Source organism: Schistocerca gregaria, chromosome 5, assembly GCF_023897955.1.
Source record: "Schistocerca gregaria isolate iqSchGreg1 chromosome 5, iqSchGreg1.2, whole genome shotgun sequence".
NCBI lineage: Eukaryota > Metazoa > Arthropoda > Insecta > Orthoptera > Acrididae > Schistocerca > Schistocerca gregaria.
In genome coordinates this window covers 499,142,173-499,154,927 of record NC_064924.1, presented here as the reverse complement: position 1 = coordinate 499,154,927, position 12,755 = coordinate 499,142,173, and the positions used below count along the sequence as shown (strand labels likewise).

Here is a 12,755-nt window from a genome sequence, read left to right as displayed (position 1 = left end):
CACGATTACGCATCATTTCACTAAGTACTAGTAATGAAACATTTTTATGCAGTCTTCTCGGAGTATGATTTTTTTCTCTTGATATGATCAGTTTTTAAGCTCTTTGATCACATTATTTACCGGAGGATAAATACACACACAGCAGGGTTACATTAGCGAGTGAATTTGTGGGAGAATCACTTTAATACCGCATCATGGCAATCGTTTTTCGTCTTCAAGCCCTCTTCGTATAAATACGGATTTGTTTTTCCTCCCCACGCGTCAATTGACAAAAGAAATTTGCTCTCCTTAACGTTAGCCTTCATCTTATCAAAAATTTCCTGTGTAAGGTGGTTCTAAGTTTGTTAGATTTTCATTCCTATATTTTGTCGCATACTCCATTGCACCAAGTTTTTCTTTCCCTTTCCGTTTCACGCATTTTATGAAAAATATTAAAAATAATATTCTGAGGATTCTTTCGTGTTATTTGCAGTGTAAGCAACACAAAAACTGAAAATAAAAAGTTTCGCATAGAGACTAGATTCCACGGTCCTCTGATTGTAACTGTATATTCTTTCCGTTGCTCGAGCCACTACATGAAAACTGACATGAATGGTTCATAACTCATCTGACCAACGCCACAAGTGCTATTTTTCCTAAACGCTTGGCCATCTGGAGCTTCCACTTCTGTCACTTTCATTTGTGGTCAAGTCCTGTATATAGTACACATTTTGGGTGATATCGGTGATGAGTATGCGAGGTCACACACCATGCTCTTTACTGGTATATTCCTGTGAAAAATCACTAATTTGCTTTGGTTCACTACATCTAGATCGATACTCTGCAAACCATTCTTAAGTGGCTGACAGTGCGTTCGTCGAACCACTTTTACAATAATTGCCTATTTCCACTCTCTAATAGCGCGCGGAAAAAAGAACCTCTATATCTTTCCGCCCGAGCTCTGATTTCCCTTATTTTATTATGAAGATAGTTTCTCCCTACGTAGGTCGGCGTCAAAATATTTTCGAATTTGGAGGAGAAAGTTGGTGATTGAAATTTCGTGAGAAGATTCCGCCGCGACGAAAAACGCCTTGTTTTAATGGTGTCCATTCCAAATCCTGTACCAAGCCCGTGACACACTCTCGCCTGATTCGCGATAGTACGAAACGTGCTGCTCTTCTCTGAACTTTCAACACAACTTTCCCACACAACAACATTAAAAATAGCAACACTCAAAAACTCATTTTTACGTTATTTTGTAAAGTAAGACGAACTATCGAACGCATTTCGGCTGTAAATGAGCCAGTAAATGTTAGAATACAGTTCTGATGATTAATAAAATGTGTCCGCACTACATAACAGTTAATAGCGTAAGTTCAATATGATATTACTTAAGTTGTAAAGATGGCCTACTCAACAAAAATCATATTCATACATGCTCAATGTATAATACGAGCTTCACGACTATTCTAAATTCAAGTTACGATGACTGCTACAAAGGTCACGGTGGAGCGCGCCATCTCTCGTACCAACCACTCTGCTGCACTGCGCTGTGGGATGGACTTCCAGGTCACACATCAATGATTCCGCGAGAGGGCACAGTGACGAAGGGTTCGATTACGCAGTGATCACAGATTAGTGGAGCTCCAGACAACAGACGCCTACAACAGGAATCGACAGTGGGAATACAAAATTTCTGCGTCGTATATAAAGAAAAATAAATTATACAGCGTCTGCCGAAGTACTGGATTAATAGATGAATGACAAAAATTCATCAGTTGGCACACAGTCTCCTAGCAACGCAGATGCAAACTGACAGGACAGAGAATTACAGCAGTACAAAACTTAAAAGACCACAGACTGGGACGAAAAATACGATGGTTAACAGAGTATTTTATTCTGTTAATGTCGTATCATTTTCCACATTTAAACAAAAAATACTAAATCATAACATACTTATCTTTGTTCACAAATATTCCATATTCTGATAACTTACTTGCTAATCTAATTCTCTTATCTCTTTCAAAAATCAAAACAATTTCTTGTACGACACCTACTAGTAACCAAATAACCTACAACATGTAAGATATAATACGTTGCGCAACAAAATTAAGGATCACCTCTTCGAAAACCCGTAGTTGACTCCCTCAATGGTGCCTACAAACTTCATGTGTAATGGTGTAAAAGCGTAACACGCTGCGACTTCACCCTAGGACTCGGCGTCGCTTCAAACAGAACGGTGTTGACATGCGATAAAAAGGCAAAAACTCAGATGTTCATGTGAGCTGTAAGGTGAGTAAAGGATGTCGCACTGGCGCCGGGTTTCACCACAGTTCCGCCGAATGCCACCGTGGACGTGTACCACGGTGAAAAGGTCATCACAGCCACTCTTACCCACTTTTCACCTGGTTTTTTTTTTACGTCTCTGCGACGTAGATCAAAACCACGACACCCAGAGTAGAAATCATGCGCGTTACTTACGGGTGGCCGAGAAAAACATTTCAGACACATCGCCACTGACTATTGACATGAAAAGGCCTCAGGCGGTGGAATAAAGGGCGTCATTAAATCTACCACTTTTCCCTGGGGCGTGATACTCCCTAAAATTTAGTGGTCAGAAACGACAGTGCTATGAGCAACACATCCTCTGACACTGCTGACACCCTCGAGCGTTTCAACTCTTCTCCGAGGACATTGTGCGACTGCATCCGCATTTAACGTGATCCCATCCCTTTAGAGTACAGCGCGACCGCAATTTTTGCTCTCGTGTACATGATGGAATCACTAGGGACAGTTCACAACCATTCAACGAATGTGATCCGAAGCAGTAAGGGGTAGTTATGCCTTTTCAACCCAACTAATGCGGGAATGGAAAGTTAACATGCGCGTGAATGAAACGTCAAAGCTTCCCTCTAAGATCATCTAGTTCGGCAACACCCTCGCACCTTCGTTGAGCTCGGTAGGTACGTGCCTGTCAGAAATCTCCACACCAAATCCGGCTGGCGGCTGCTCTATCGCCTGAATGTAGGCAAACCGCACTCATGAATATCGAAGGGATTGCCTAACTGTCAGGCGCTGCAGCATCCGCCAGACTGATTTGGTGTCGAAATTTCTGACAGGCGCACTTCTAACGTGGTCATGAAAGGTGCGTGATTGGTGATTGGCACCGAGGGTGTTGTCATATGGGAGGGGGGAGGGAGGGTGTCTTTTAGGGACACTCTGCTGTTTTATTCACACACATATTAACATTACACTCCCGCATGATCATTTCAAGAAGTACCTGTCACAGCTCTTCATCACGTTGAAATTGCGATCGCAGAATCGTCGAAAGAAGATGTGGAAGGAGGGCAAGGGGGATATGACAACTTTTTCATCGTGTAACACGTCAACGTTGGCGTTGGGCAGAATTGTGTTGAGATTTGGTGTCAACGTGACATCATTAATTCACCTCACAGCTCACATGAAATTCCGTAACTGTGGCCTTTCTATCGCATGTGTTGATACCTCACCGTATGAAGCGTCGCCGAGCCCGAGGGTGACGTCGCAGGGCGTTACGCTTTTACAGTATTTACGGTATTGTAGGCACCTTTCAGCAGAATTTCAAACTTACACGCCGCAATGGAAGACAGCTATACATTATCGGGAGATTATAAATTGTTAAGTTTTACTAATCTCTTCGTTAGTTCTCATAAGTTCACAACCCTGTACCCCTTTCATAAAATTTCGACGATATACATACGCAAATAAATACAAATTTTGTTTCTTTGCGTTGTCTTTGGTACTTAGTATTTCTTTTCCGTATGATATGCAGCAAAACAGTCTCCAAGGCGTAACGCAACTCCACCAGACTTGCACATTAAGTTTGTTGTTCTTTTTTTGCTTTTGGAACATACATAGCAGTTCCTTCGTTTTCGTTAACTTGTTTCGGAGATAAGTATTAGCTGGTGTTGCTTTATGTGACCGGAAAGTCTATCAACCGGATCATGGTGAGACGTACGCGATGTAGTGGCAACCCCCAAGTTTTGCTCAGAAGCGGGTACATGGTCTTTTATCCACGAATCAGACACTTTCAATGAAAAATCGTGAAGTCGGAGACTCTCGTGGTCTGTATTGAAATATTGCCATGTACGGAACGCATTAAATAATGCACAATTAAAGAGGCAGGCCTACATGCAAACCTTTTTTTGACAATCTTATAATTTTCTGTATATATGGTAATAGCTCAAATACTGGTCTGCCCGAATCCACTCCTTTCAAGTATTTGTTGTAGTCTAATACACTTTCAGGTTTTTTTTATTGTGTAATTGGTTTTCTACATTTTCTTTGAGTGTCAGTCAAAGTGGCATTATGTGTTGTAGAGATCATTCGTATCGTTTTAGCTTTCGAAGCTCGACATACCTGTGCGACTACTTCACCTTTCCGTTTATGACAAGCTTCAAACACATTGACTTTTGCGCGCTTTAATTTTTCCGGAAATCCTATATTTTGCCGTATAGTTCCACAAACTCGAATTTTCTTTTCAAGTAACTTCTCTGCAAGTTCTACACCGTTATAATAACTATCCATGTAGAGGTGATGCCACTTTCAATAAGAAGGTGTCAATAGTTCCATCACTATTTTTGCTAAAGGCTGTCCAGCGTCGCTATATATCTTGAATGAGGAAATGTATCCCGTAGTCGAATCTCACAGCATCCGAATGAGTATGCCATATTTCGTAATTTTCGACGCATTGTTAACTTTAAAATTTAACCGACCCCGCTACAGTGTCATTCCTTCATCAACTGAGATGTTTTGACTTGGATAAAAGTGTAAAGAAACTTTTTGGAAAAATATCGAATTACGAATCGCATTTTGAAAAGCTGGTCGACATTATCTGGTTTATTGTTGTTGCCGGAAAAATATTTCTCTGAATCCGTTGCGGGACATCGTTTTGCGAAGTATCGGTGTGTGTCTCAACGGATTCGTTGACCAATAATCATCGATCCTTGCTTTTTTTTTTTTTACAGTTTCTATAAGGATAGCAAGCCTAAACCATTTTCTAAGTTCGGGTCGCGTAACGTCGACAAATTTGGCACTTTTTTTATCCAGTTTCCTTCTATTGCAATTTTGACTTTAGTAGTTTTTGGTTTCGTTGCTAGTATATTCACAGATAGATCGTTCCCAATATACAATTCTACGATATCCTCGACACTATGTATATCTTTGGGAAATATGTTTGGACCGGGAGATCCTTCAAATTTATTACTGGTCCTCGGTAAATCAAAGTCTGACCACTGTACACTGTCGTCGTCTTCTGATTCATCCGAATCAGTTGACAACCGTAGCGTTCGCCGAATTCGTCTTGGGCGAATCTTCCGAAAATTCTGCTTCACTTTCATTTTTTTTTTAAAATATTCAGTGTCTTCTTTCCACTCGGCCAAGCGGTCCGAAACGTCAGACAAGACGTCCGCGCATTCATCGTAAATAATCATATCGTCACTTTTACCACGATGAAAGGGCACGTACTTTAAGTGTGTAACTTATTGTTACCTAAACAAAACACCAAAAGAACGCAAAATATACTAAAGTGCTGTCGCCAGCCACTCTGCGATACTATGCGAATGACACCATTGTGGCGTCGCCGGCCACTGAACGATACTATGCACACGACACCGCTTTGGTGTCGCCGGCCGTTGACTGCTATTTCGCTCACGACACCACTATGGTGTGGTGTAATATCGGAAGAACTGTGATGCGGGAACACATTTGGCCATGACGGCCGTTGTTATAATGTAATAAATTTACAAAGCACCTAAGTGTAATGTTTCCACATGACAATAATAGCAATCATAAAAATAGCAGATGGTTCGAAAGGCCTAGATAATACTCCTGGTGGCTAAAACAGTAACAGTTGTACATAAAGCTGCTCTGCAAAATAAATATAGAAACTGGATACGTAGCAGAGTGGAGTAGCGGGGGCGGGGGAGGTGTTGCTGTGATGTTTTGAGAGTGTGTCGTGCCACGACTTGGGCCCACAATTCAGATTATCGTGAACATTAACGAGAGGTATATTTCAACATACTCTTTGTTGCTCTTCCTCTACATCTTTACGATGAGTATTGTGTGGACACGCCCGTCTTCGAAGATGACAAAAGCTGTGTTCACACGGCTGCATGCATACGTTCCTGGTCTGGCAATCACTTACTTGTTATGCGATCCCCATCGCATCTCTAAAGGTACGAAAAAAAATAATAATCCATTCCTAATCACCCACAGACAATATCTGCAGCTATTTCGAACCGTAGATGAAAATGGGCCAATCAACGTACCCGCAATTTGGTAGCTCTATGGGTTCTCACCATCAATGAGTGGGTTCAGCAGGGTACAGCATACCTGAAGGAACTTGTGGACTCTTCCACGCCGGATTGAGGTCTTTATCGGAGCTAAAAGCGGTGTTACACGGTATTATTGTCATGCCTCCTATAAGTGACTAATTTTTTGTCCGGTGTGCTTTATTTTCTTACCATAAATATAACGCTACGCAAAACCAACACTATACATAACGTATGCAGACACTGATGCGTCCTAACAATTTTTACTGTGACGCGGCTTGATAAGCTCAAGGGATCGAAATCTGGTAATGGCTAATAATGAAGTGTTATTTTCAAAAAGAATGTCTACTATCAAAATTGAGATCATTTACGAAACAAGACTACAAAGAAAGTGGAAATTTCACTGCGCGCTCCGTCACAAGACTTTCCGTACGGCATCTGAGTAGATCTGGTCCTCTTTGCATCCTTATGGACTATGTATGGTATGTTTCTACCAAATTATCCACTCGATAAACGCCTTACTGAATAACTCCACGAATTTTAAAAATATGAGCAAATTCGTCACTAACATACCTGTATTCTACTGAGTGTGTTATCAGAAAAATTGCCATTTTACCATATTTAACTATAGGCAGTTTCTTTCGTAATGTTTGCAATTCCCACTTTTCACGCTAATCATTTCGACTGTTCTGCAGTTCGTGGCACAGCTCTAAGAAAATTTTACACAACTGCAGAGAGATTTCATAACACAATGTTTTTTTCATCCTTAGTGTTTACAGATTTTCAGTAAACTCGCGAAAATGATGGGTAAAAAGGTTTCTCTTCCGAAAATGTCGGAGGAAGTTGTTCGACTTTAAGCCATTACTGCTCACTGTTGCGTGTGCAAAACACTACATATGGTGAAGTCACAGCAAAGTAAGCACTTCAGGTAACCAATGTTCACTTACATTTCTCCTTTAACCATTTTGTTATGCAACTTCTGTCAACGCAATTCTTGGAAGCTACACTTAAGTAATACCACTGTCTCATCTACGTATCTCAAATGCTTACTCCACTCTCAGTTTACAACTGCTAGACCGAGTTCCCTACTTAATGCCTACTGAACACATTTTGCTACTTGTACCTACAGCTTTATATCATTAGCACAGACTTGGTGTGTAAGAAACCACAGCATTACATAACAGTGCAGAGCAAGTACATGCCTGTCTTGTTTAATATAAAAAAACTTAGATCTTACTTAGAAATAATTATAGAACTACTAAGTATTTGGGTATCCTGACTCCAATGCTTTCCCTTATTTTCACCAGTTATGTACTACCTGATGGAACCCATTAATTTTGCTATGTTGATAACAATGCATTTAAAAATAAGGTGTGTAATTGCTTGTTTAACTATTGTTTGTGTGTTTATCTGACATGTTCCACACCCAGGAATATCCTCTCTTTTGAGGGTCTATGGAATGTATAATTAATCTAATCTTCTGTGACTGTTGTCTGTTCAACATCCAAAGAGCCAATAAATTACACTGTAATGCACAGTTGGAGCTTATCAGAAATAACAGGGGGGGGGGGGGGGGGGGGAAGACGACAGTACCATATCTCCAACTGTGCCTTTGTGAAGTAGGTCTAAGGATAGCCAAAGCATAAAAAGCTAGTGAAGTATTCATTTTTGTAAAAAATGCAGGCAATAACTGACACGATTTAACATGGAGACTTCTCACACTAACAGTGTTCCCAAAGAAAAAATTACACAGTAAGTAAGTAGAGTGCATGGAACATGGGCATACATTAGTTGCTTGCCATGTAACACAAAGTACTGTTTATTTAACAAGAGACACATTTGCTACATGGTTCTTAAAGCAAATCACTGAAAAATTAATACACCAAAAATTCTCGGCCCTCCTTTATATGAACTCTCCTCTCTCTCTCTATGTAGGCCCTGCTATGCTTAAACAGGACAAGCAATAAAGCGATATACCATTACCGATAACTATAAACTCACAAGCGTATTTTCTGAGCCCAAAGGAGTTGTGAGTGCAACTAAACATACACAAAGCACCTAAATCCTGAAGATATCTTACGATCTACACGGATAGGTGGAAGGTTAGAGCTCAATATCCTATGTATGCAGTATCACCGGGCCGTAGCAGTTGCCCAGTCTGGAATGTAACTGATCACGTTTTTGTTGAAGAAATAACCCCCGTGTTAGATTTGATCCATGCTGTATCCAAAAATAGGTCAAGTTCTTTAATGAATGTGGTACCTGGCTTATTTTAATTTGTAATATGTTACTATGTAAATAATATTTACTTCATCTAGGAGGCTTGTATGTTTGTGTACAGAGTGTCTTTGAGATGCTGGGAAGGGAAGATTAGCCTTTGAACATCCCACTAGTGATGACACCACTACAGGGGAAGCACATTCTTAATTGGACAAACCAAATGGATCAAATAAGTGTTTCATAGGTTGCCCTTTGCGGCACAACAATTGGCATACAACTGTTCGATAATAAAGTGAAAGTAGATGATATATATGTCTGTGACTTTCAGGTAGTATTGAGTAGCATCAGGATACAACTCAGTTGCAGAACAACAAAGGAATCATCACTGTGTGGGGCTAAGAGCTGTGAGCCCACAGTTCATATGGCTGCCCTGCTGGTAAGCTGTATATTGAAGCTTCACACCTCACAAGTTCTAAAAACAACAAAGGAATCAGGTTCTTGAAACAGTGTAAGATATAGTACAGATACAATCAACACAATGAACAAGGACTAATATTGTAGAAGCAAGAGACTACAGGTACTTAGACAGTATTAACTACTGAATTAGAACCAAACAGTGCATACAGAGATGAGGTATATAATCATCTGCTAGGTAACTAACATATTGATGCGTGGGTGATGTGTGTGCATCATCCACACTGAGGCCAACAGCAGGCACTTGAGATATACACAGTGTCAAAGCTGAACTACAATTGCTATCAACCTTTAAGTTTAATAGTATATAGTTGGTCACCTGAACATATTTATGAAACTGCAAAGACAAGTTTGCTGCTAACATATCTGCAACCACAGGACATAGTATACACACACATTACTTGCAAAGGGACATTACTATGTGGCTGCAAGCTGTGTAAGTAATGAGAACACCGGGTTGCTGACATTCTGCATGATTCTACCATCTCTTACTGAACACAGTTGGAATCTCCTACAGCACTCTTTATAGCAACAATATTATGGGACAATTAATCAAGATTAAAGTCAACAAATATACAGCAGCTAGCAGCTACCAAGTGAATATAGAGGATGACACTGTAAAGCTTCCATCTCAGCTGTTGTTTGCATGGATTTAATTCTGCAAAATTAGTACAAAATTAAATCAAGTAAATATGTTCAACATTAAATAAACGAAATATACATAAACAATGGTTGAGGTGGAATCATTAAATGTCTTTCAACAAATACATGGTTGTGGTAGATCACATGAAGAAAATCATCTTTAAACAGACACCACACACCCTTGCTAGCAAACAATCTCAATATTTTTATATTGTGGAGCTGACATATTTGACATATAATATGGTTATTTCTAGTCTATTTTCTTGTGTATTTGTATATCAGGATAGTGCATCCATTACCGAAACAGACATACCTCCAAGAACATATTTGTTTCCAATTTGCTTATGTGGCCAACAGGCATTCATTTATAAACAACACTTTGAAATAAGATAATCAAGCCTCACTGCCTTAGTAGACAATTGGATTACATGAGTAACATTTCCACCTTGTGTGTCTTTACATGGCAATAGAGTTATGTCTGGCAGTCCACCAATCAAAATATTTTTTCCACCTGTTCCAATACTCCAGAATTAGATTTTCACTCTGCAGCAGAGTGTACGCTGATATGAAACTTCCTGGAAGATTAAAACTGTGTGCCGGACCGAGACTGGAACTCGGGACCGAGTTGGAGTCTTGGTCTGGTGCACAGTTTTAATCTGCCAGGAAGTTTTGTTCCAATACTGTTACAGAAAATAACTTGACCAACAGTGCACACAGAAAACAGTGAAAGTATATGTAATCAATACACAGAATTAAAGAGAGCTTCCTTCAAACAGAACAAGACAAGACAGCTGCGTGCTCTTCATTTGTGTAACAGTGGTGAACATATTCATCCCCAGAACTGTCTTTATAGGGTGCTCGTCATATACTGTTTATTGCTACTAATCATATATTTACCCAACACTTAAATCCCACATCTTTCAGCTGTGTTGGGCAGAGAGAGAGGGAGGGGGGGGGGGGGGGGGGGGTTAATGGTAAAATTTATTGCTGCTGCTGAGCTGTCCACTGCCTGGGAATGTTGGGATTGTTAATATCTACTTATGATCAGCACTAACTCATCTTTTTCATTCCTGCAACTTCCACACTCAATAATAACATGTTCATTTATGGTCCAAACATGTGAATATACACAATAAACGAAGGTTGTGACTGAGACAATGGGAAATCTCTATGTTACGATAATTTGGCCACAACTGCACTGTTAAGTTGCACAATGCTGCCTCAACATCAACCATCTTCTGTCATTACATCCTCTTATTGCTGGACGTTTACACAGCTTATTTTCACAAAGACTGAGGATTAGAGACAGCCTCAATATCATATTAACTTGTCATAGGACTATCTTACATTTTCCTCAGTATGAAAGATAATTCGTTTCTCTCACTTCACATACCACGATATACACCAGTGGTTAAATAAAAAAAAAATACACTATTTTAGGATGAAAGTTTCATGTGAATCAGTTCATCATACTAGGACGCAATATGATTAAATGTCAGCTCCAACATGTTCCAGAAATTGCGGAGAAAGTGGGTATATTGTATGTTACTCTAAAAATAGTATTGAGAGAAGAAAATATCAATACAAAATTCATACGTGAAACAATACTCCTAAATTCAATCTTGACTTATGGAACAGAACAGGTCTTAAGCACACATCCACCGACGTCAGCGTTGAACACGGAAACAAAATATTTTACCATCACTTAACGCAGATATTAAACGAGATGGTTGCCAAAAAGTATTGGCTTTAGAAGACAGAAAAATAGAATAGTGCTGATAAACACGGTTCCATATTGCCAAGTAACGCAGTCTACTATTTTGATGGAACAGACATATACATAAACGCCGAAACGACGCGTTATTTCGGGCTATCATTTGTGAGCCACATAATTATGTAACTATCAATAACGGTGAAATACTGTGAAACGAAAGGGTGAAAGAAAGTTACATCGTGAATGTAAGTAACAAAAAAAAGCGGAAAAACGAATATGGAAGGAAAGCATTTTCTGCAATGGAAAACACCTACACTGCAAACACACATGAACCATTTCAATACACTGAAATTAAAACTACTTGTGTGCTTCACAACGTCAATCTTTTGGAAAATAAATTTACGTTCAGTACTAAGCATCTAGTAACACAATTAAGTGAAAAAAAAAACATTAAACATCTGTTACTACTGCGGCATATTTGTAAAAATGGATGTTTATTTTATGACATTCTAATAAATTAAATCGCTCATCAACCACTGTCATAAAAGCTGCTGTTTTATTTCACGGTGCGTCACTGACAGCTAATAAAGCGTTGTCTATGCAAATATATACACACACACACACCCACTTCTCATTTGATACACACAACACAGAAAGGCGATATATGGCATATACGCTGCGCAGGTCATTCGTAAAAGATGTATATAGGTGTGAAAAGTTATGCCCTACCTGTTTCACTAGCGGGATTAGAGTCTGTTCGATGCTTTTAGTTTTAATTTCCAAGTTATTCTGCTCTATCGGCTTCTGTGCGGCCATGTTTGGCCGAATGCACTACAAACCAAAGTTATTGTTTGCCGTTGTCAAGCTTGACGTTATCAAAGACATTACATGAATCACAACCTTGACCAGAAGTTGGCGAAATGCTCAATGAACAGTGAGGAAGTAGCGATAATACGAGAAACTAAAAAACACACAGACGCCTTTTGGATGTGCATTCTGTATAAGTGTTACCAATACTTAAAACAACTGTCTAGTTGCCAATTCTCACGCAAATTCCAATCTCTTCAAACAAAAGATTCATCATACAGATGTACGGAATTTATCAAATAAGAGCAGACGACCAACTACCAATACGCACACTTTCGATATAGCTGCAGAAGGGGGCAGCTTAATCGATACAAATGAGTTAACATCGACCGATATTGATGGCTGCTAATATCGCTGCCAACGTTTGTAAGCAAACAAAGTTGCGTTAATGCGTCTTCATCTTCAGATTCGGTGGTGATACATGGAATTAAATACCGCTAAAATTATGTAAATGAGTTTAAAATCGCTTTATTTATTGCCGTTTAATACTACCGTATGTTGTCGACAACCTACAACTTTAGCCAATGAAACAAACTTACAGTCTGCCA

At 39.5% G+C, this 12,755-nt stretch overlaps 1 protein-coding gene across 2 annotated transcripts in view; it reads right to left on the bottom strand.

Annotated features, from left to right (window-relative positions):
• LOC126272870 (alpha-catulin) overlaps window positions 1–12,489 on the bottom strand; it is a 396,855-nt gene extending 384,366 nt beyond the window's left edge. Inside the window, exon 1 of one of the 2 annotated variants that reach the window (XM_049976091.1) lies at window positions 12,070–12,489. In XM_049976091.1, the coding sequence (XP_049832048.1) occupies window positions 12,070–12,156 (87 nt within the window). In that variant the 5' untranslated portion in view covers window positions 12,157–12,489. The remainder of the gene's footprint in view (window positions 1–12,069) is intronic. The other variant, XM_049976092.1, reaches the window with a different exon arrangement.
• Window positions 12,490–12,755: the final 266 nt, after the last annotated feature.